The sequence below is a fragment of the Betta splendens genome, chromosome 10, assembly GCF_900634795.4.
Source record: "Betta splendens chromosome 10, fBetSpl5.4, whole genome shotgun sequence".
Taxonomy (NCBI): domain Eukaryota; kingdom Metazoa; phylum Chordata; class Actinopteri; order Anabantiformes; family Osphronemidae; genus Betta; species Betta splendens.
Window position 1 is genome coordinate 8,269,128 of NC_040890.2, and position 24,350 is coordinate 8,293,477.

At 42.8% G+C, this 24,350-nt stretch overlaps 2 protein-coding genes across 6 annotated transcripts; both read left to right on the plus strand.

The window, feature by feature from the left end:
- The first annotated feature begins 1,313 nt into the window (after positions 1-1,313).
- LOC114864719 (cytoplasmic polyadenylation element-binding protein 4-like) lies at positions 1,314-11,486 on the plus strand. 5 transcript variants are annotated; one of them, XM_029165647.3, is made up of 11 exons: positions 1,314-1,464; positions 2,477-3,583; positions 3,705-3,803; positions 4,572-4,665; positions 6,546-6,572; positions 6,861-7,037; positions 7,605-7,694; positions 7,793-7,911; positions 8,087-8,201; positions 8,283-8,464; positions 8,624-11,486. In XM_029165647.3, the coding sequence occupies exons 2-11, from the start codon at positions 2,528-2,530 to the stop codon at positions 8,849-8,851; spliced, it is 2,187 nt and encodes a 728-aa protein (XP_029021480.1). In that variant the 5' UTR covers positions 1,314-1,464; positions 2,477-2,527; the 3' UTR covers positions 8,852-11,486. The 5 variants fall into 5 exon arrangements, with proteins under 5 accessions (XP_029021480.1, XP_029021482.1, XP_029021483.1 ...); XM_029165649.3 differs by having other exon boundaries at positions 4,575-4,665; XM_029165648.3 differs by lacking the exon at positions 1,314-1,464 and adding an exon at positions 1,765-1,917.
- A 148-nt stretch (positions 11,487-11,634) lies between these two features.
- On the plus strand, positions 11,635-21,071 carry LOC114864764 (homeobox protein MSX-2-like). Its single transcript, XM_029165726.3, has 4 exons — positions 11,635-12,178; positions 12,507-12,583; positions 12,907-18,949; positions 19,235-21,071. Exons 3-4 carry the CDS (start codon positions 18,682-18,684, stop codon positions 19,678-19,680), a joined length of 714 nt encoding a protein of 237 aa, XP_029021559.1. The 5' UTR covers positions 11,635-12,178; positions 12,507-12,583; positions 12,907-18,681; the 3' UTR covers positions 19,681-21,071.
- Positions 21,072-24,350: the final 3,279 nt, after the last annotated feature.

Genomic DNA, 24,350 nt, shown 5'->3' on the forward strand with positions numbered 1-24,350 from the left:
GGACACACCAGTGTCAGTGCTCACTCAGTTGGCCGGTGTTGGCCAAACCAGTAACACCTGGAGCAACAGTCTGTTATTTTTAACGAGAAACCAGAAACTCAAGACACACTGCTGCGTTGTTGAACCACCCCAACAGGCCCTGCAGCATGTGAGAGTGGGGTGAGGTGAGCTGCTGCTAATACATGAGGAATATCTAAGCCTCTATGTTAATATATTTATACAGTATATATAGGTGTTTTAGGTTATTGATTATTGTACATGGTATATTCTTACCTGAAACCTCTAATGCTGCTAACCGCAATGAGTTTTATCAGGTTAAAATAAAAGATTCAAATAAAGGGTGTGTCCTCCTTCAGGGAGGATAACACTCAACCAACAAGGAGTGAATAATACATTCAACTGTTTTATGTACATTGTAAAAACCATTATGTCTACATAACATATACATCATACATATTTGTATGATGTGAAAGTTACACATACTTTACGTGCTTAGAACCTAATTTTCCTTTTTTATAATCTTTATCTATCTACTTTTATGCTGTAGGTGAAGCAGGATGAGTTACTCCAAATGAACTCATGATACACTGACTTATGATAAACAACTGCTAATGTTGATGAATTTGATATATAATGCGCACACACTGGTGAATTAGGGAGACTATTTAAAATGCTCTCCGAATCCTAGTAAGCAAATGCCTAATATAATGGTATGACCAGAGCTCAGCACAGATTCAAAAACGAAACTGATCAATCGCTCCAGTTCGATTATGTGCTGAAAATAGCAGCAGCTTATTTTAATGAGATTGCTGTGCTGTACTTTGCAGTGGGCTTAAGGTATAACTCCAACAAAGGTCCATGGAAACATACCTGTCTGACTGCCTTCTCTGTTTGTGCTGGTAAAACACAGGCCTCAGCAGCTGGTACAGTCTGCCACATGGCGAAACGGACATTTGTTTAGCCAAATAAACTCATCTGCATTTTGAAAAATTGGTTGCAAATACTGGACCTGGGATTTTAACCCCTTGCATACCGCTGCCTTACAGTATTCCTTAATGGAATATATATTTTGTGAGTCTTCGATATGACTTTGATCATGAATTTATTTTCATTACAACTCCTCCCACTGACTTCAAGGGGTCCTTATTTAGGGAGGAGAAGGTCTCGAGTCCATGTGCCATTCATTGAGAAGGAGTGCTTTCAGCGTGACCTCACAGCCAGCCTCCAATCACACGTTAGAGTAGGGCACGGGTGGGCGTGGCCTTTGAGGGAAATCCTGACGCCCATTGGCAGGAGCCTGATGAACAGGCGGGGCTTGTAGACGGAAGCATCTCCCGACTGGCCCAGCTGTCATGTAGAAGAGAGGGGAGACCATTTACACCGGCTGCCTGGGAAATGCAGAAAAGGGGAAAACGCTAAAATATGGCAACATCAAATCCATAAGGTCATGACGCCGAAGTGAAGGTAGCTATGCCCGACGTATCAATAAGTACGGACGTTTTTCGACACATTCGAACGCCGCTCGAGGTCGCAATGTGTTATTTGAAAATGCAAAATTGATGACAAGGACTGGTAGGATGTGTGACATTGAGCGCACAGGACACGAAACAGACGAGGTCGTTTAAAGAGCCACACACCATTTCTAACTTGTCATGTGCTGGAAAATTCCGCCGTGCCGTTGTGTCGCGTTGGCGGACGAAACTTTGTGCGACGTCGCGGCCGTTCGGGGCGTTTATCGCTTCCCAGCTGGTTTGCAAATATGCTACGTCTCTGCGGCTGTCGGCTATTATCCTAGCCTAGCGGCTTGCTGAAGGGAACTACCCCAGATTCAGAACAGACAGGAGACGTCATCAACATTTTCCTGTATTTAAACAGTCGCGTACGAGGAGGTCATTGCTGAGAAAGGGAGATTAATCGGTAGGTGTTTACGTTATCTCACGTCGTCGTGCGTTCATGGACATTTTAGTGCATGGACGTGCTTTCATATGAACTGCTGGGATCTGCATGATTAATAGGGCACATGGAAGGTGGCGAAGCAGCTGTTAGCTCGCTGCTAGCCGAGCAAACGACCTTTGGAGACGCCAGTTTCATCAGCTCAGGGTGTTAGCAGCCTGCGCTGGTGAGGCCGGGTGTTTTCCGTTGGTCGGCTGCCTGCTCTCCGTGTGTTCTGTGCCATCCAGGCCTCCCATGGCCAAGTGAGTCAATGATTTAATCTCACTGATTGCATCACTAGACCAGGCAGGGTGCAGCTCAAGCACATTCACTGTATTTGACGAGGCTTGTTTTTTTTTTTTTTTTTTTTTTGAAAGGCCAGATCAGCTTGAGGTGTAACGGCCTTGTGTGTGTGTGTGTGTGTGTGTGTGTGTGTGTGTGTGTGTGTGTGTGTGTGTGTGTGTGTGTGTGTGTGTGTGTGTGTGTGTGTGTGTGTGTGTGTGTGTGTGTTTCCTCCCGTCCCTGCCCCTCCCCAACATTACAGGATACGACGGTGAAAGCCAAAAGTCAACTGAAGATTTACCGGGTGTCCTAAATGGGGGACTACGGGTTTGGAGTTCTGGTGAAGAACAGCAGTGGTAACAAATCTGCTTTCCCTGTTAGGATCCCTCCTCACCTCCAACCCCAGCACGCTCACCACCCCTCCAACCCCCCCAGCCCCCCTTCCTTTGTAAACAACACCTCCTCCACAAATGGGGGCAGTGCTTGGCTCTTCCCTTCTGTAGCCCAACACAGTAACATGCAAGATGAGATTCTGGAATCGGACAAGTCCAAGGTGCTGGAGCTCCAGGACCTGCAGGAGAAGTCTCAAGTCCAGACCCAGCCGCAGGCTCTGTCTCCAGGCCAGCAGGAGGCAGGTGGAAGCCTAGGGCAGCTTGAAGGAGCTCTGCCTGAAGACAGCTCGCTGGAGAAGGGCTCTTTAGAGAGCAGTGGCGGAAAGGAGAAGCTAAGAATGGAGTCCCCAGTGCTGAGTGGCTTCGATTACCAGGACAGCCTGGGAATGGGTACAAGTTGCGCACAATCCACCTCGTCCTCATCCTCGCTGACCAGCTTCAACAACTGGTCCCCTTCTGTACCATCCACACAGTCGCCAGTGGTCGGGGAAGATGTTGGCGGGTTCTTTGGTCCTGCTGGCTCCAATGCCAATGGGCCTCCTCTGCTGTTCCAGAATTTCTCCCACCATGCTGGGCCTGGCTTTGGAGCAGGAGGTAGCTTCTCCCCACAGATTGGACCAGTGTCCCAGCACCACCCGGCCACAACTCACCCCCAGCATTACCACCCCCACGCTCAGGGGGTTCCTCAACAACACCGCCGCTCTCCAGCTAGTCCTCATCAACCCCAGGCCTCCTTCCCTCCACATCCCCATCGCACTGGACCATTCACCCAGCTGCCACATCTCACTCCTGCCCAGAATAAACCCCCTTCACCTTGGGGAAGCTACCAGAGCCCTTCAACTCCCACGTCAAACTCCTGGAGCTATGGTGGCTGGGGAGGCACACAGGGGATTCGAGATTATCGACGGGGGGTAAGTGGAGGCATGGCAGGTCTTAACTCCATCTCCCCACTGAAGAAGTCCTTTCCTAATAACCAGGTAGGTGAACTCATCATTACTTATCTCATGCACACAAGCAGATATGAAGCATGACTTTGCGTAAACCGAGATGACTGCACACGATAAATTTAGCTATATGTTACCCATCATTGTCCTTCAGGTTCCTTCGCAGAAGTTCCCCAGGAATAGCTCTGGCTTCAGTCACAAGGGCTGGGTTGAAGACAGTATGAACCGCAATGACAGCATCTACCCCTTCCAGGTTAACATAATACAGTAAAATTCAGTTCCTTTTAAGATGCAGAAAAATAATTTCCCATGTTGACCTCGGCTTGGAAAAGAAGCAGACGCAAATTGTAAATATCTAAACATCTAGTGTGTCCTTCGGGGGCAAAACCTATTAAGTCTATTCAACATGCTTGACTGTATCAAATGAAAGCGTTAGCTATTGAGCAAAACATGATATGTTAGTTAAGCCAGCAAAATGGATGAATTGGAACTTATTGTGTTTATAACGCCTCGGGTCTTATCTAGATCATTGGGTTGTGTGAGAGCAGTCTTATCATCTGCTCTGATCACACAGCGTTCCTCTTGTCCTGATTTGAGATGTCTTGTGCTCTGCTGTGGCTTTGCATGCTCTCAGTCTGTTTAAATAAACAGTGATACAACATCACTAGTGTGCATTACCAATCATAGTTAATCTTGCATCCTAATGTATGCCTAATGTATACTGTAACATTAGATTACATAGTTAGGTGCAAAATAAAATTGACACGGTGCAATTAGTGTTTTTCGTTTTATTTCAGGGTAACAAACTGAAAACATGTTACATATATGCAGGTGATTCAGAGTAACGCTCTGGACTCCATTTTCTGTTTACAGAGCTTTCATGTCTCTACAGGGATATTCTCTGTAGCTTGTGTTGGCTATTAGCATCATAGCAAACTGTATCAGTATTCCTGCGGCTTGCGTTGCTTTAGATGGTGTTGTGGGAAACGAGGAGGCTAATTGTTGTCTTCCTCTCTTTCAGCAGGAGAGAACACGGCCTTTTGATGGTTTCAACATGCACTCTCTGGAGAACTCTCTGATTGACATTATGAGGGCTGAGCAGGATTCTTTGAAAGGTTGGTTCACACACTAACAGTAGTGAGAGGCTTTATTTTTCTTCATCACATTGTAGAATGATACATCTGTATTTGACAGAAATTATTGAAAGATAGCCATGATAACAGGATTTAGGTATACTAATCCACTAAATGGTTTACATTATTACCTCACATTTGTTATTGCAGTTACAAATGTTAATTCTACATGTTGTGTTTTCTGTCTCAACTTAATCTGTCTCAATCTTTTTATTAGAAAAAAAAGATAAGTTAGTATTTTATTGTTTGAGAAATTTCTAAAATTTGGATGAATGCCTTGTTTGATGCAGTTGCCAAGGTCGCAGGTTCGAATTTAGCCGCAGGATTTGCAAGCCAGTGACTTCTGTGCCAGTCTGAGCCCGGCTAAATAGAGGGGTTGGTTCAGGAAGGGTATTCGGCGTAAAACCTTGCCAATAACCACCATGGGAATCATTTGCTGTGGCGTCCCCTGACAGGAAACCTTTTAACTTTTTTACCTTAAGTTAAACATTTTATAATTTATACATACGACTGGCCTTTTCATTAGTGATTATTTATTTTAAAATGGGGAAAGAAAAAATTTTGTCAGCTAATGATGGGTGCATCATTTTAGGAGGCACACATTCTAAATATATAGGACAAAACAATAGAAGCACCTTTTTAAAATAGGGGTTTATGTTGCGTAAATGTAAATATAATGGCAGAGTTGTTGTATTAAATTGGTACAAATGTACCAATAAAGTGGCCGGTGACTGTAGCCTCACATGTTAGTAGAAACTGTATCCTAAAGTAAACATCAAGTCTTATTTTAATATCTGTTTAAAATTCTACAGTACTTGTTACAGTCCAGTGAGCATAACGTAATTGAGACCCAGCCAGGTTAGGTACAGTTTAGTCTCTCATTACAGTACATTTGTCTTTTTCTCCATACTGTAAGTTATAATAGCAATCACAGATGGGATCTTTTCTTCAATTTCTTTTTTTTCCCCTCACGCTAACATTAAACATTCCAGCTCATTTTTCTGGCTGCACCTTTTAACGCAGCCAGCTTTGGTAATAATTTAGGCTAGCTGATGCATAATCCTTCCTTTATTGCAACTTCTCCTTGATTGTTTATAAAATCTATCCTGCCACTCATCATGAGGGTGTTTTCCATCTCTTGGTTTGAGTCAATCAAGAATTCATCAATTTGCAAAGCTGTCAAATAAGTACATGTTTTTAAAGTTTGCAGAATGTGGTTAACAATTCATATACAGTCCAGATATAGAACAGAATACATTACCACAAAGCATTTCATCATAACTTCAGTGTGTTGGGAATGGAAAGGACTTCATGTAATTATTCCAGTAAGGAATAATTATGCGACATGTGGTTCTGAAGCTTCTGTTTTTGTTATGTAGGACTCTACAGCTGCAGGGTGGAGAGGGACCTCTACTCATAAATGCTATGTAAATGACATGCATACAAATATGCACTGATGTAGCAGAGGTCGGGGCTTGAAATGAATGCCTGCCAAATGCAGATACAAGACAGGATGGACCTTTTATAAGTAGGCGTCAGGACTCTGCTTTAGAATGTATCATAAAATTGAAAAAAATTCTGAACTGCTGTGCTAGTTGCTGCGCTACGTTCCATAAATAACAAATGGTACTAAAACAGGATGAGCCCAGAGGCTTCTGCCATAAGCACAATAACTTATTGTTGTTACTGGAAATGACATTTTATCTTTGACATTTACATTTAGTGGCTATAGATCACAAATGTTATAAATGCATTTCGCTGAGTTTATTCATTTAAACCCTAGCTGTTTTTATACATGTTAATATGCTTTGCCTTTTCATATCAAAGTCATCTCAAGAGTGTTTTTGTGTTTTTACATGCAGCGCGAAGTTATGGGCGAAAGGGGCGAGGTAAAGTTTATACATGTCTTAATGTTCAGTGTTGTAAATAAAAATTGTAATTATACCTGAAATCATTTCACTTTTATATACCAAAGCCATATAGCTATAGTACATCTTGTAAAATGGCAGTTCAAGTTTTTTTTCCCATTACCTAATTCATTTACATCGATTCAAGCCGCTGCTAAATGTAATATTAGAAGTTCTTTCCTCCAATCTCCTAAAACGTTTTTAAAAGGTACTTTTCACTTTTTATAGTGCTGAGCCATTATGTGTAATTCAGATCACCCTCTCCAATAGGACATTCCTCTCTCTTCCCCATGGAGGATGAGCGTCCCTTTGGGGATGAGGAGTCAGGTGACCCGGGGCTTCCTGGCCTTGGCTCGTCCCACTGTTTCCATCATCTTAATGGCGAACGTGTGGAGCGATATTCACGCAAGGTGTTTGTTGGAGGGCTGCCACCAGACATAGATGAAGGTAAGGCTTAAACCTAAAGTGAATGGTTCGATTAACCCAACAACGCGTTTTATTATAGTACATGAGGTTGGTCAGAGCAAACTCTTAAGGTGATCAACCTTTTTTTGCATTGGCTTGAAGGGCCCTTGAGTAACATGCTCAAAGGTTGAGGCCAGTGACTGTGCTCACTAGCATTATAGAAAAAATTGGGTTTTTCTCCTTCTCTATGGTGATTTTTTTACAATGTTCCAGCAGCCTTTTCAATCATTGTTTTTTTGTTTTTGTTTTTTTTCCCAGTATCCCAGTTTGGTCTGGGATACAGCTAGAGAAGAGAGATTTGGCTTGCTTTAGCAAGTATGTGTCAGAGAAAAAAGTTCTGTTGTTTATCAACACTTAAAACAATTACTTCCAACTGTAAATCACATAAAGAAATACAGTGCAGCCTTGTTAAAGATTTCCTAGATTTCATATTTCATAATTCCTTCCTTCCATTTCCTTTGAATGTTTCTTTTTTTTTTACTATTTTAAATCTCAAATAGTCAAGTTTTGATTGTCTTGCCAACTTCATAAGTGAGTTTTGTTCTTCAGATGAAATCACTGCCAGTTTTCGACGATTTGGTCATTTGTTTGTTGACTGGCCTCACAAGGCAGAAAGCAAGTCGTACTTTCCACCTAAAGGTGAGTAAAGAACCACTAATCATGTGTTTGCCCTACAGGAGATCAACATTTTCACGGTGTGTTCGAATGCCCTTCTTTTACACTCTCAACCTTTGCAGGTTACGCCTTCCTGCTCTTCCAAGATGAGAGTTCTGTTCAGGCTTTAATTGATGCCTGCATTCAAGAAGATGGCAAGCTTTACCTGTGTGTCTCAAGTCCCACCATCAAAGACAAACCTGTGAGTGTGTTTTTGCACTGCATCTACTGTATCGTATCAGATGCTTGTTACCCTCCTTGTCCAACGGGTACAAGGTAACTGGGGCTTTATCAGCATCTGTTTCATATTACGTATACATCAAGCTTTAAGTTTTGATTTGATTTTCTTTCTTCTCTCTCTGGTTTGTTATGAGCAGGTGCAAATTCGGCCCTGGAACCTAAATGACAGTGACTTTGTAATGGATGGCTCGCAGCCGTTAGACCCAAGGAAGACCATCTTTGTGGGAGGTGTCCCTCGTCCCCTCCGTGCAGGTGTGTTGGTAGCCCACTCCGCAATTATCTGCAAAAGTAACTTTGGCCCTAAATAATTTTTTATTTTGTTCATTATTCCAGTGGAGCTTGCCATGATTATGGACCGTTTGTATGGGGGAGTCTGTTACGCTGGAATTGACACGGATCCTGAACTGAAGTATCCAAAAGGGGCGGGTCGAGTGGCCTTCTCCAATCAGCAGAGCTACATTGCAGCCATTAGTGCCCGATTTGTTCAACTGCAGCATGGCGAGATTGATAAACGGGTATGTTGCTAGCTTTCTGTTCAGGTTCTAAAGATGGTTTCAGAAAACCACACAGATGTTCTTGAAATAATAATTTCCACCTGTTCAACTTGTTGTGGTGGTGCCTGTTTCCTCCATTTTAACAGTTTTAATGTTATCCGTTCCATCTTTGCCTCTCAGGTGGAAGTGAAGCCATATGTCCTAGATGACCAGTTGTGTGATGAGTGCCAGGGCACCCGCTGCGGGGGGAAGTTCGCTCCTTTCTTCTGCGCCAACGTGACGTGTCTCCAGTACTATTGCGAGTACTGCTGGGCAGCCATCCACTCCCGAGCTGGCCGGGAGTTCCACAAGCCGCTGGTGAAGGAGGGAGGGGACCGACCACGACACATCTCCTTCCGCTGGAACTGAGGCGAGCGGGGGAGGGAGGCAACACTTAACTGGGGAGGGATTGCAAGAAAGGGGTAGTTATGGACGGGGTGTGGGCTATGATATGAAAAATAAATGCACTTTTCTTTTAAGTTAAGAAAATACATAATTTATTTTTAATTTTTGCTAAATTGGGCCTTTAAATAAGAAGAAAAAGCTAAGAGTGAAATCCCATTTATGTTTTGACTTGTGTGCATGAGATTTGGATTTAGATGTTTTCTGACTTGACTGTACTTTTTTGTGCTAGCTGGCAAAGCTGCTTACATTTATGTCAAGAGTAACATAAAATTTAAGAGTTGAGTTACATCATACCTAAATCAGTATACTAACTATGGAAGTTGAGTTTAGGAAGGGTATATTTCTTTTTGCTGCAGGATTAGAGAACACTTGTACCATTTACCAAAGGTTGGATTGAATGGAGGAGGAATGTGTTACATCTGGCCACGTCACAAAACAAAATCTCCCCTCAGTTTGGCACGTGTGTATGCACGCTGGCATGCATTTTCTTTCTTTTTTTTTTTAGGTCTTGGTTTAAAAGTTGACACTTTCCAACCAGAAAGAGCAAACCAAAGATTGGCCTAAAATACATCATCAAACGCAGATGTTGATCTGAGGGTCTTCAGCATGACATCCTCTTGTCACATGATGGGGGGGGGGGGAGGCTGGAGTTTCAGTTCGTAGGTTTCAGCTAATGAAGACACAGCCCTCAGGGCTCAGGTATTGGCAGTAGTATTTGTTCACTTTATATTGTCAGGGATATTAGCACTGGAAGCTAACATGCTAATGTAGTACATACTAATGGGAATGCACAGTCCAGTCCCCCCGAGCTGTCCTCGTGATGTACCACTGCACGCTCTACCATGACTGGAGCCTCTATCACTCTAAGTGTTGTGGTTGAATTTGGTAGTAGCTAGAATTTGCTGTCACAGAGATAAAGATATTATTTTATACATGGCCTGCTGATTTTTGTACAGTGTTTTATAGCTGATTATTTTGTCATGAACATATATACATTTATTATGCACTACTTTTCTAAATATTTTTTTCAATAGTCATTTTAGGCACATTTTTCACAGATGGGAGAACTCCTTTTGCAATACCTCATTTTTTTCACTTGGTGAAAAATAATTTTGTACCTTTGTTACTAAGAGATCTGCATTTATGGTAAACTTAATTTAAAAAAAAAGAAAATGAATGATATTAATATAATTTTCAATTAGCTTTTATATATTTAAGTGCTGGTAAATCTGAAAATCGTCTGCATCGGTGTGATTCTGTAAATTAAAAAAAAAAGGCTATCATTAGCCAGTCATATGGGTTCTCCTCTGTTCTCCTCTAATAAACATAATTACAGGATCCTAAGGCATGACAAGATGTTTCTAAGCTGATTTTGATAGTCTTGAAAATATATTCTGATATGTCACTCCTAGGTGTAGTTAGTGAGATTATCAATAGGTACATGTTTTGGCTTTGGTCAATGTGAAAACTTCCCTTCTATCACTGGAGTGAATATCAGTTCTTTAAATATTTAGATCCTCTTTCTGGGACTGCCTGTAAGTTGTACTTATTCTTGGCATGCATAATGTAATACAGAAATAACATGGCTAGTGTTAATGCAGGACCTAATGTAATGCACTAGATCTCCTTTTTCCTTTTTAACCTTTTCCTTTTTCTATTTGAGATCACCTCTCTTGTAGCCTCTCTTTACATGATGGAGTCTGCCTTCCTTACACAGACATGGTGTTTATGCAATCTACACAGTGACAACACTTTGGATGCGTTTTGCAATGTAGAGGACACTCAGTAGGAGACTTGATCACTTGACCCCCCTTTGTGATGTGGCATGCTTTGGGACATAACCTGAATGTGATTTAATGTTGCAAGTTAACTTTGAGCCATTATGTGCAATACCTATTCTTTCCAGAAACAAGTCTCCGCAGTGTAAGTCATTTAATCCATATAAATCATGCAGTCATTTACACATTTTATTTCCTATTGTTCATGCTGATGTCTGCAAGGAAAAGAAAAGACTAATTTATACCTGAATTTATTTTTAAACATTAGTTTTGTGCTTATTTACTTATTTTGCTACTACCATGCTACTGTGATTGAAAACAATGTATATACTAGGTCAATAATGTATTTAGCATTTGCTATATTTTCAATTGAAATGTATAACTATCATTTTGATCAGATTTTTGTTATATTTTTTGGGGTGATGTGTTAAACTCGTTGACGTGTCTAGTTTTTCTAATTGCTGTATTGTGATCCCCATTTTCAGATGAAAAAAATGTCAGTTAGTATTACTTGATTACAATATTTCAATAGTTTTTAATTGTCTGCTGGGAAGGTTCTATTTATTAACTTTTTTTTTACCTGTGTTTTGATTTTTTTTAAGTCATTTCACATTTATACGCAAGTTCCAATTTTATATTTTCTTCCTCTTTAATTTACGCTACAAACGGACGTCGGTTTTTATAGTTGGTTTGTAGTAATGAAGTAAACAAAGGTTTAATGTCATATATTCATTTGCTGCCAACTGTTTGTAACTGTATGCATACATTCGAAGTATTTGTAATGTGAGATGTTGAACGAATAAAACAGCTGTGAGGAAGAATTAAGCTATGTATTTGTTAATTCACAACAACTGGGAAATCTTATGCTTCCATGAAATGACAATTTTGATTGAGACCTTTTTTTGCAAGTTAAATTTATTTAGGCCAGCGATATTCTGAGGTTTATAATACACCTTGGCATATTTTATGGCATTTTTAAAGTTGCCCGAAGTTCCATCCACCATCTCCTAAACATTTCTCGGGTAGCATAATAGAATATGTTTACCGCTCATGGGAGAAATTTATGGATAACGTAAAAATTATTTACATACACAAGCCTCCACTGCCAAAGCGAACGGAAGAACAGCGCCCCCTGTTGACTGGCGGCGGTACAAGTACTCGACGAGTCTTGCGCCTCCGGGACGTGGTCTGGTTCACAACCAGGTGTTGAGTCGTTTGAGGGGTGACGTCATGTTGCCGCTGAGGACCGCGTATGTTCCCCGGTTCGGCTCACAGCAGAGCTCCAGTCAGACAGATGAAGCCCAAACGGACCACACTGGCCGTCAGCCCCGTCCGAGGCCGAAGAAGCGCGGGAACAAACGGGCCAGAGGCCACGAAGCGCGGCCCGTGTTGAAGGTGAAGCTGCCGAAGCTCAGCAAAAGCACTTCGTCCAAGACCGCAGACGCATCAGCGGGATGGATCGAAACGGCCGCAAGAGAAACTCATGGAGCCTCGAACAAAGCAGAAATACAGAGTAAAGTTGCTTTGTGTTATTTAAGGACGTGTTGCAAGAGGGCTAAGTGATATTTTTATATGTGCACTGCAAAAGTAGGTATTTGTATTATCATCTTTGCTAAGGTTGTCACTTTGCTAACACTTTTTATAATTAGCTTTGACGGCTATACAAAGCTAATTTGTATTTAGATCCATCCTAAAAAGTTTTTGTTGTGCATAGAACTTCCCATATTAGATTTATTAACTTTGACACCGCAGATATGGGTTTGTACCTTAATTCACATAAATAAAAAGAATGAGTAAAGTTTTAACTCAAAACCTGCAGCTAGACTTTTTTCTCTTACTAGATTCTCAATCTGAAGATGGAAGTGTTTACTTTTTCTCTGAACCACCCAACAAGGAAGCAACAAGTGAGAAAGAAAAGGTAGGCTTCATGAACTATTAGTTATTTCTATTGTGTGCAAACTGTATGTCATTAACTTTAAGATGAAGCATTCATACTATTCAATACACTTCAAACAAAGTGCGTTTTCTTCAACGTAGTAAAAAAAACATCCAAGCCCTCATTGTTAGCTTACACCTCGCATACCAAAGAAAAGGCCCCTTTCATTAAACTGCTGTATCTGCTCCTCTTCATCTTCCGTACAGACACACAACAATGTTTCCTCTGTGCCCCTGAGTCAGACCATTAAAGTATTTCTTCCTCCCTTTTTCTTTTCCTTGGAACCTGTCCCCTGTTCTGCATAGGCCAAACTTTCAGTGCTTAAGACAATCTCCAAGATGCTGGAGGAGAACCAGCTTATCAGACAGAGACTGGCTGTTCTTTGCTCGGCCCACGGGCTGTAACTCCACCTGTATCCTCAGTGTTATCATATGCTCTGACTTTTAGTTCTTTATGCATACAGCATGTGTTACAAGACTCAGTTGGGCAGTTCATCCATATTTGTGATTAATCCTAACATGGTGTGAAGTCATAACAGTGCAAAGAAGTGTTCAGTGTAATAAATTATATTAGTTGTTATTATAGTCCATTTTCAGGTCATTTGCTCTTTTGAGTCATTAGACATTTTATGTTTTTGCAAAGTCCAGTGCTTCATAAATTTGTGTATTATTACCGGTAGGTTTAAGTTTCTCCGAAGTCTTACAGTATGTTGCTGAACTATTTCAGTTATCTGAGATAGACCTCATTTATCCACCAGAGGGACCCATTTCATCCAACATCAGTGTCTGCTGTGATACAGGATAGGTTTCAGTTTCTTGTCGCATAACACAATGTTTTCTGACAACATATTAGTCAGAGAGCTGAGCAACAGCATCAGTACATTTTTATTTGTAAGGTTCTTCATCTGTGAATAAATATGAATGTGCTTTCATTGTTGCCATGGAGGTTATAGTTCATAGCATATTCAATCTTTCCCATTTCTCTTACTGTCAAGTTTATCTCCTTGTTTAATTCTACGATTAATCTATGTTGTGTTGACTTGACTTCTCACCTATTAGCCTTGTCTGATTTTGATTGGTCAACATTATTTATCATCAGCATTTGTCATCATCAATGGTTTCTCAACTTTTACATCTTTCTTATCGTTTTGTCTTATTCAACCTTTTACCTTTTTCTTGCATTGGTTGACATTTAGAAACCTAAATCACCTGCATTTGTCAGTCAGGAGCTTGGAAGCGATCAGCGTCATATTCTGAATAGCTGTCCCACGCAGTTTCTTTAGAATTTACTAGTTGTTACTCACTTTCTACTAATGTCTCACAAGTCTATATTTTTGTGGTTAAAAACATTTGTTCAATTACCCACAATAACCTTTATGTGGAAAAACAATTGGACAGGAGTTGTAATAATATTATAAAGTCATCTGCTTAAATAAGAATATTGACCTGAAGGTGTTCAGTGATGATTTCGCCACCAAAGGTTTCAGGTATTTTATCAGAATTTACATTAGTCAAACAACTTTAGAGCCGCATGTGGCTGCAATTATTTTAACTGTGAAATAACGGTTGTTAAACCATGGACAATTTACTTGAAATTGTTCTACAGTTTGTTAATGCTTTGATTGATGAGCCTCATTGCCTCTGCATTTAGAGGCCAATTGTTTTAGCCTTTTCTGTCTTGTGCACAACATGCCAGCGTTATCGGAGTTCACACTAAAGTTCAGAGAAGTATAATGTCTGTACTGTAAGTGCTGTGTTCTAGGTGACTCCTTGTACAGGTAGTGTACGACATGTACTCTACATAGAAAATATAGCTTTGTTGTAGATTTTCAATCAACCGGAATAACAATGAAAGTAGCTTGGATATAATGAAAATTGCATCTTTATAAGTCATAAACATTTTTATATGTATACTATCCTATATACTCTACTTATGTAAACATAGAACAAGATGCTTTAGCTCCTTAAGTTCAAATTATGTTGTCCTCTGCAGCAAATAGACTTGGTGGTTTTGCAGCAGTAAACAGGTGGTTTACTGAGAGTGTTTTTACAGCATGGAGGATAAATGACTGTTGGGGTGATAATTAGCAGTTAAACAGGCTTTTTAATCAGAGCTGCGGTCTGCCAGGAGACTGGCTGACTGTGGCAGCTGTACCTCCAGACCACACCACTGAACCTGCTGACATGCAGTTTGCTGCATTGTTTACACAGACAGAGGCCCTGGGATGTTGTGCCGTTTAAAGTGAGATACTTTTGTTTGTTTGACCTGGTTCTGAAATAATTGTAGTTAGGGGAAATCGGAGTTGCATCGGAGAGGAGACTGAGCTGAGCAACAATATGTAACATATTGCTGTGTAGTTATTTCTGTTAAGTCCCAGCTGTGGATATCATGCTTTCATAAGCCGCCCTCTGTTGCTGCAACTCTAAAATTTCAAGCCTCTGTTTAAGTCTAAACAGCTCAGCTGGGTGGAAGTGGGTTTTTGGTTTATTCAAATTTCATGACCCTGCATAGTAATGAAGTGATACAGTACTTCTGTTTTACGATTTATGATATTTTAACACTTGCTGTACCACATCCTGAGTGAAATATTAACACAACATATTTCCACGTAAAGTTTGCAGTTTGCAGGCCTCCTTGAAACCACTGACTTATTTTCAAAAGCACATTGAACACTAGAAACACCTTTCTATTATCTGTGATATTATAATTATCAGATTACATTAACCTGATAACAGAACTGAGGTTTGCAAGACTGCATCTGAAAGAATAAAACACATATGAGAGCGCTAAGTGTAGCCCTGATGCCCAAGTGCCATGTATGATGATAGCGAAACACAGTGTCACAGCCATGGGACCAGTCAGCTTGCCGTTTTTGAGCCGACCATCAAAAGCCTCGATACCAGAGTTTTCTAGTGGCAAATATGATGCCATCTGTATAACAGCTAAGGCTTGATGGCAGCTGCTTAATGATCCAAAACACATCAGTGAATCTACATCATCATGGTTCTGCATTGGCCTAATCAAAGTCCAGACCTCAACCCAATTGAAATGCTGTGGCAGGACGTGAGCTGTGTGTAGCTGAATGCCCCAAAACCCTCATTGAACTGAAGCACCACTAAGCCAAAATTCCCCCAGAGTGATGTGAGAGTATGATAAAGTCAAACAGGAAACGATCACTTTAGGTTACTGCTGCTAAAGGATCTGCAAACTGATTCATCATGTATTTCTAAGATGTCTATCTCCTTTTTTAACTAAGTAACAACTCCTAAATATATTAGTGACTGCAGTTGCTAAAACAATATTTTATGAACAGTGTTTTTTTTTTTCATTCTTTTCATGAATAACCTCTAGGTGTTGTTTTTCGTGACACAGCAGGTCAGAGGCCTTGAAGTTACAAAGCAAGTAAGTGAAAGTAATGGTTTGGGGTGTAAAAATAACTAATTACTACACAGAAAAAGTAGAATTGCTTCAAAAACTTGTTTTAGGTGCTTTGATTGTGGTTGACAAAGCATCTGTAGGTGCATTTTCATGACCTTGAACAGAAGACGAATGTTCAGCAAAGCCTGAGTGATTCTCACCACCAGCCTTGGACCACATCCTCACCTTATGTGAAGGTATGCAGGTCAAAACATACTCCAAATAACCTCTTGTCCTAAGATTTGGGGGAAAACATCTAAGGAGCTCATTTGAATTTTTGTTGTAATCCATCCCATCCAACACTTATAAGAACATTAATCATCACTTATCTTGAAGTTGTTTGGTGGTTGTGCCGTCCTTTTTTTTTCACGGGTAGTTTATTTTGCCTGTCTCCAAATGAAATATTGATTTGCTCTTGATTGGCCTGTTGATGGCTGCAGTCATGAAGTCTGTGGGTTGTGTGTGTGGTACTGTGTTTCACTTGGCTCGGCACAGGATTCTGCAGGTCCTTGAGACTACAATCGGCCTTGCTCTTAGACAGTACTTTTTAAGCAATCAGAGTGAGCTGGCAGCCTCAGCGCTGTGGGCCACGGATGCTCCGATTCAGCCCTTTGGTGGGAGGATCATCACGTCCCCACTCTGTCACTCTGAAATGATGCTCACATGAGGCAGTATAAACAGTTGCTATGTCCTTACGTCTAAGTCGCATGTTGTGTACACCTATTACTGTTGCGTCTCCGGCTGTTACTACTGTTATTACTTTTTAAGTGCTTGTTATACTTTGGTCACACTTTACCGTACTCCACTTTCTTCTTCTGATTAGAGACATTTTGTGAAGATCTCTTCCAGATACTCAACTAGTAGGAAAAGGACCAGTTTAATTTCGCCCTTAATCAGCTGCGCTAACTTAACTGCAGAAGGGTCTTAATGATCAATTCCATTTTTTCTTCTCGCTAATAAACTTAGCAGAGCTATTGAGCCGCTGCACCCACCAGACTAATGTCTGGGAAAATGAGCCTCAACGTGCCTGTAAGGATTCTCCATTAATCCTACGATAGTCCACCAACAGAAACATTGTGCTTTTAATCAATTTAATGTCATTTTAATTGAGAAAAAATTAAAACAACATTTCCACTAACTTATGTACGTGTATATTCATTCAGACAAAATAGTCTTTTTCCTGTATCTAGTGTTAAAAGGCTGTTTCTTTTTCCTACAACGTGAAGACCTCTCCTCCACAGCTTTCACACTCCACACACTTACAGTACCCGGTGGAGCACACGGAGGCCCCTCGCTTGATTCACGTGCTCACAGGAGAGGAGCCTCTGTGCCGTGTGAGCACTTTGCTTCATATGGAGACGAATGACGTTAAGCGAGTTGAGCCCCTGATGCAACTGCAATCCTGCTGATTACAGAGCGCGCACCCGTCTCTGAGGTCTGATCACAGAGCTCCGGACGCCGCCCTCCAGTCCCTGCACAGGTGGCCTGTGTATGTGTGGGCATCTGTATACTGTATAAGCGAAACACAGACCAGAAGACAGACGTAAACTGGGAACAGACTATGGCTACTACACAATCAGCATATAAGCATTGCGTCAGCTGCTGTGCTGGCCTCTGCTTTGCTGAATGGACACATCCCAGTCGGGGTGACGCTAAACCTTCTGCTGTTCATCTGTTCATGTCGCTTTTTGATATCGGCACACTTTCTGGCTGCTGTTCAGGACTTTGCGCCGCTCTGTCCTGCCAGCGAGTGGCTGGAGGAGGCAGCATTTAAGGTGCTGCATGTCTCATGATGTTCCTTAATACTCTTGAGCCCCGCTGTGTGCTCATCAAACAGGCACGAGACGCCTCTGTCTCCAGCGATGGAGCAGAGACTGGGGCTAATCGCAGCGGGCGCCACACACCTCGGGAAGGTAGCAATTTTCCATCATTACCGTTAAATCCTGCTTAAAAGGACCGGATTCCGTGGACCTAATTACAAGGTGTTAATAATAACAATGTAATGACAGTCATTTTAAATCCTGCCCAAATCCATAATTCATCTCCCAACCAGCTTCCACGCTGAAATGTGTGCTGACTGTGTAGAGATGTCTGAGATTTGAAAGCTCCTTAATGCTTATTGATTACCATTGATTACCCACACACCTGGAGCAACGTCACGCTCAAGTTAGAGCTTGTAGGAGCTCAGTCGGCTCTTGTTAAGGGGGAAATACAGCTTTGTCACTGCACTCAGCGCTTTCAGATCAGCCAAGCAGTGGGATGGGAAAGAGTTTAGCATTGATCAGTTGTTTGGGCTCAGATCTGTTCAAAATTCACACACGTCAATTCAAGACCTTCTGCTCTGCCGTTTGCGGAGCTGTGTGCAGGACAGTTTGCTGCCGTCAGTAATTATGATTAAAGCTTCTCCGGGTGTGAGCTGGGGTGTGGCACCACAGGGATCCCTGAACACATCATCCCGTCATTAGTATTCCCCCGACCGCGCAATCAGTCCGCATCATTGGCTGAAAGTGCGCAGTCCCTCCCACAGTTCCCCCATTTCCAACTTTTGCGATAGAAGTTGTTCGGACTTTCTCCGCGTGGACTCTGGCTGTTTGCGCTACGTGACCAGAGCGCAATGTGTTCTCTCGGTCTTAGAAGTAAGTAACGCACTCCGGAAATAAAGCATGTCTTTCCCCGGAGACGGGAGCCGCAAGTCCTCGACGGACGAGGATGAGCCGCCGCCGCCGCCGCCGCGGCTGAAGGAGCGCGCCGCGCAGGTGTCCTACCTGCCCTTCAGCGTGAACGCGCTGATGTCGGAGACGAGGCGACCGCGGGGGACGCGTGGAGAGACGAGCGACGTGTCGCGACAATTAGCACCGGTCAAAGCAGAGCCGCCAGAAAAGCCCAGTGCGTCCTGGATAGTCAACCCCATGACGATGCCCGCATCACCCAGTAAGTGTTTAGACCGCTGAGTCACCATTAAACAGAAGTTCCTCACAGTTGGAGTTTAGACATTTAATATGTTTGTTGGTCAAAGTAAAGACACACACGGATCAATTTAACGATCGTGATTTAATCTATTATACAACAATGAGAGAATAACACGTACGTTATAATTTGCCATCCCTACTGTATATGATTAATGGTAAACAATCGTTATTCAGGTAATTTTAAGCTCTCTATATTACATCTGAAGGGTGTTAAATGTCAGCCTGGTTTACTTCTCGTGTCCTTCAGGGCAGCTCAGTCCAGCGGTCTGTCCCTTGAGGAAGCACAAAACCAACCGCAAGCCTCGCACTCCCTTCACCACCACGCAGCTCCTGGCCCTGGAGCGGAAGTTTTGTCAGAAACAGTACCTGTCTATTGCGGAGCGGGCCGAGTTCTCCTCCTCCCTGTCGTTGTCTGAGACCCAGGTCAAGATCTGGTTCCAGAACCGACGGGCGAAAGCCAAGAGGCTTCAGGAGGCCGAAGTGGAGAAACTCAAAATCACAGGCAGAGCTGGACCCAAAGCCGTCCTGCACCCAGACTTCCCCACCATAGGCTTTCCTCTCGCTGTCAACCTGCAGGCTGGATCTGCAGCCCTGTGTGGACTGGGCTGCTCATACGGCCGCAGCCCCATCATCCCAGCACATGTGGCTGTGTACGCCTCGCAGGTCGGCTACAGCCTGTTGCACCTCTCCTGAGGGGAAGCAGCGCTGTTCAGACAAGTTGCTGGATCTGGATCGAGATGTGTGAGGAAATCCTTTACCAAACAACATGGACTTGATGTTGAGCCTTCACCTTTTAATTTAGTGTCTGAATAACACCTAACACTGAAGCAATCCACATCTTTTTGAATAATAATCTGTAGCTTAGACAAAGTTTTTTTAATTTGGGGTCCTGTTCAAACTGTGTGCCTGTATTCCTTAATCAAGGATTTTACAAAGTAAGGAATCTGTGCAATAAAGAGACAAATCTATTAATGGAAATCTCTGAACTATTGTACTGATCTGCCTAATGGAGACCTGCAGCCTACTTATGTACAGTGTGTGTGGGTGGTCTCAGTAAAAAGGCGTAAAAATCTTTAGTGATATCACAGTGAGTGGTAATTTTGAACTTTGACCTTTGTAATGCATTATTCTGTGTTAGCATTATTCTCGCTGTCTCTTTGGCGTCAGTGGTTTATTTGTCCTAGTTTTAACAATTTAAACAACAGCACATTTTATGCTCCCTGTCCCTTCGCCCTCTCCTTTTGTAAACTTGGAAGAAGCTTGTTACCATTAACACATATTTCACAGCCCATTTGTTCCCATGCGTTTTGAAATTAAACCCAGCATAAGGCTGATGGAGAGGTCCTTAAAAGCTTTGATTGCCCAATAACCACAGCCTCCACACTGAGTGCGAAGCCTTATTGGAGGAAATGAGCCAGGCCAAAAGTAGATCCGCCGAAAAAAACAAAGAATGCCTCATGTTTAAAATGACTAAATGCATAATGTAACAAGTCACAGCACACAAAAACATGTGTAGATAAATTGATGTGCAAATTTGATATTATTTCATACACTTAATAATATTGTCAGCCAAGTGTTCAGCAGAGCTAGTTCCACTCACTGAGGCTTGAAGGACAGGGTCACGTTTATTCAACTCTTTGTTCATTACATTGCATTTACTGCATTTTCTCTGCAGCAGTTTTACTTGCAGTGATTGAGGTTGGTTTGCATCCTGCCCATTTAAAATATCTTTCTATGTTGATTCCTGTGTGGGAGATGAAGGACTGAACACTGTTGTTTATGCAAAAAAGGCTTTTTAAATCACAGCTGAGGGCGACCAACCAGTTGTAGATATTCAACCACGTTTTCAAGTCTAGACTGTATAGAAGCAAAGTTTGTACTAAAATGAGTACATTTTTCTCAAATGTTATTTTTGAAGAGCATTAAGTTCTTTGAGTTTAACAGAAACAATTGCAGCAACTTTCTTTACGCGCTACCATTGTGATGTGTTGATGTTGTTTTCACTACCTTGAGCAGAAGGAGTCATGATTGCTGCAATTAAAACAGATCCAGAGTAAATGTTGGCATGTGATCTTCTGATGAAGTCTGCCTTGGAAAAAATGGAAAACACTTCTGGTTTTGTTATAGAGCATTAATGGTTTAAAGGCTTTAGTTTGGGTTTGACTGAGTCCTCCTCTCCATAAAATCTTGCAGTTCTGTCACCAATCCACAAGATGTAGCCCTTTCCCATGTGTTGCTGGTCTGAGTTCAGTTAGCCCGTATAGTGGATGCATTGTTACATTGGGCGTGAGGTCCCAGGTTTGGGGGTTTGAGGTTTCTAGAGCTGGGTTTTGCAGGCGTGGAACCATATGGAGAGTAATGTGCCGGTTCTAATAAGACTGATGATAAATAGTCCCCCTCTCTGTAATACATAAAGATATCAGCAAATATAAGGAACCGTAACTTCTCCCAGACGTGCATTTGATTAAATATGAATCCGTTTAATATGTAAAGATGCATTTAAGTCCAAGCAGTCGTAGTCACTGTGCTATAAATGAACAGGAGCCACTGTGGGATTTCTCACCGCCGCGCTCCACTCCTGTCCCAGCCTGTTAAGACCAACTCAAATTTGGAGGAACACTTCACTACGTAACTGCACGCAGGAGCAAAGCTGAGACACAGTCCCCACTTCATCACACCGCAGAAAAACACACATCTCTCGCAGGAAGGGGGGAGTAATGTGATATTTGCGTATGACAAACAAAAGTGGAGCGGGGCTTCGTGGGAGAATGGATGCGCGTCTCCTCGCGCGCCTCGGAGGCCCGCGGAGCACGGCGCTGACGCTTCGGTTGGTGGAAGTGCTGTAATTAGAGGACACGCTTTCATCTGGTCTTCAAAGCGCTGGAGCAGGTGTGCGTCCCAGAACAATCCCCCCTCTGTCCTCTGTTTTACTCCTCGCTCAGTAATAGAATTAATCATTTATATGAAGAAGGTTTTTGTCGGTTCTGGCGCCAAAAGCCCTCGCTTTGGGTCGGGTTTGCGTGTTGATTGTGACCAGCCTGGACGAGCTGTGGCGCCAGGACATGGGATTAACCGCGACGCACACGTACACGGAGCGGGAGCGCGTCCTCGGTGCGCGGCGTAATCCCACCTCCAGGAGTTTCTGCCTTTTGTTTAGCTCTTTGAGTCGGTTTCCCTCGGTCAGGTCGGCCCAGCGACGTGACCTATTTAAACATAAAGACACACCTAAAAGCTTCGGCTTTGAGGTTGTAAGACAAAAAGCTTCGTCTGAGGCCGTGGCCGTTTCACTTATTATTTTTTTAAGCTCTTTAACCTTTTAGGCCCACAGATGGCACCGAGGATCAGAAGACCACTCAGAAACGGGAACAGCAAACTCCAGGATGTGATTCATTTTATAAGTTTAACCACATTCCTTTTGTATTTCTCTTTCACTGCGTCTGTGTTTCTGTCCTCGTCTCTTCCTCCTAAGCCGTGAGGATTCCTTCCCAGGGCTTTGTTGTAGCAGATCGCTCAGCTCCTTTAAAGCACTAGCCCGCTGCTCTGTACCCCAACATAGTATTAGTGTCTCGTCCTTTAGGGCCCTGATGGTGTTTTAAAGGGCTGGGATGAAGGAACGTGCTAGTTCTCTGCATTTGGAACATCAGCTTAGCTTCTCTGGGATCAGGCCTTGTTTTATGTTCTGAAGTGTCTGCTCCACTCTGGACGCACCTGTGTCAAATAAAACAGTGTCTTGCAGTGACATCCATACATTGTCCCCTGGGAGGCTTTTACCTTCCGCCTGTGCTTTTCCAGAGCGCTGCCATCTGTAGCCTTCACTGTTCTCTATGTCTTTTCACAGATCCGTGCGTTGGCCCCCGTCCCCTGAGAGCCTGTGACTCATCAATCTCCCCCATAGCCTCCACTGCACTAAAGGAGCTCCAGCCCTACAAAACTCTTGAGGCTCATAACAGCACACGAGCTGACAGTCAGCATCGCGACCAAGACGCACGTGATGAAGACTGAGTTGTGCTGAACATGGCAGCGCGCGGTTGTTTTCTAACCGCTGTATGAGCACAGGTTTTTCCCACGTTGGCGTTTTTTTAAGCTGTGGCGGAAATGTGATGGTGTCTGATCTGAAGTTGCATATGTCAGCCTTTATGCAGTTCGTCCCCATCTGTCACGATGGGACGAGATGAGACCGTTGGATTTGTTAATGATGGTCAGTTGAAAAATGTGGCTGAGGACGGGAAAACCTCTGCGTCCTTTAACGGCCGTGGTCCCATTCACTGCAGGCAGTACTGGCTCATGTGCAGGTCCTGTGAGCTGTATAATCGAGTAAAGCACCTGTCCACTCATACTGAATCATTGATCGGCACACGATGCTCTAAGCAGGAGAGCAGAAACAATTAAAAGGGATTAACACAGTCTTCATTCGGCCCCACTTCCTGTCGACCAAGCGTTGAAATAAAAGCCTGTTTCACAGAGGGCTGTAGTTGAACGTGTTTTTATTTCATGGGTTTTAATTCAAATGTACATTTGGCAAAGGCGTTATTCCCAGAGGCTGAGGCATTCTGCTTCAGTTCCCCCCTCTGGGACCAGTAAGTAAAGGTCTCGGTCTCATCATCTCTAACATGTATTGGCACCCATTTACAGTAATGGGCCCCATTAGGTTTTTTGCTGTAACACAGAGTATAGGTGTCTCTAGAGACGTTGGATGGATCGACGTGTAAATTGTTCCAGGTATTTTATGTCCCCCTAAAGCTCCGTTGTCATCAGAGCCTTATCGTTGGTCTAGTACCTCTGTTAATGAAATCTGCCATGTGCTAAACGTGAATATGCAGCACTGGGATTTAGCTCAAGTATGATTAATGTCAAGAATGAGTTATGTTGCTCTGATGCCTTACAGACATCGTTGAGGGAGAATTACCCTTGAGCTGCTGCTCTACGTGGCTTCCTAGGAAACTCTCACTGGGTAATATGGATGCACTGTGCTACATAATGAGAGGGAAACCTGGTTTCGAGCCTCCTCACTGAATCACACTGAGTCATGTGGTAACATGACGAAGTGGCTCACAGCAGGTAGATGAAACTGTAAAGAATCTATGTCCCTTCAAACGCGAGCTTGTAAAGCGGGCTGCAGAGAAGTGGCCGTAATAATATCGCTGGAGGTGAAGGAAATCGCCTGACTTTTTTTTTTCAGCAGGTTGGAGCCAGATGCCCAGTTAACCGGAAGAAACAAGAGTGGCAAAATGTTTCTCGGTTCTCTGGCTGCGGTCGAATGAAGGATCCAGATTCCTTGTTCCCACAGTCTCCCAGCTGTGTCACATACATTGCGTGTGTGTGTGTGTGTGTGTGTGTGTGTGTGTGTGTGTGTGTGTGTGTGT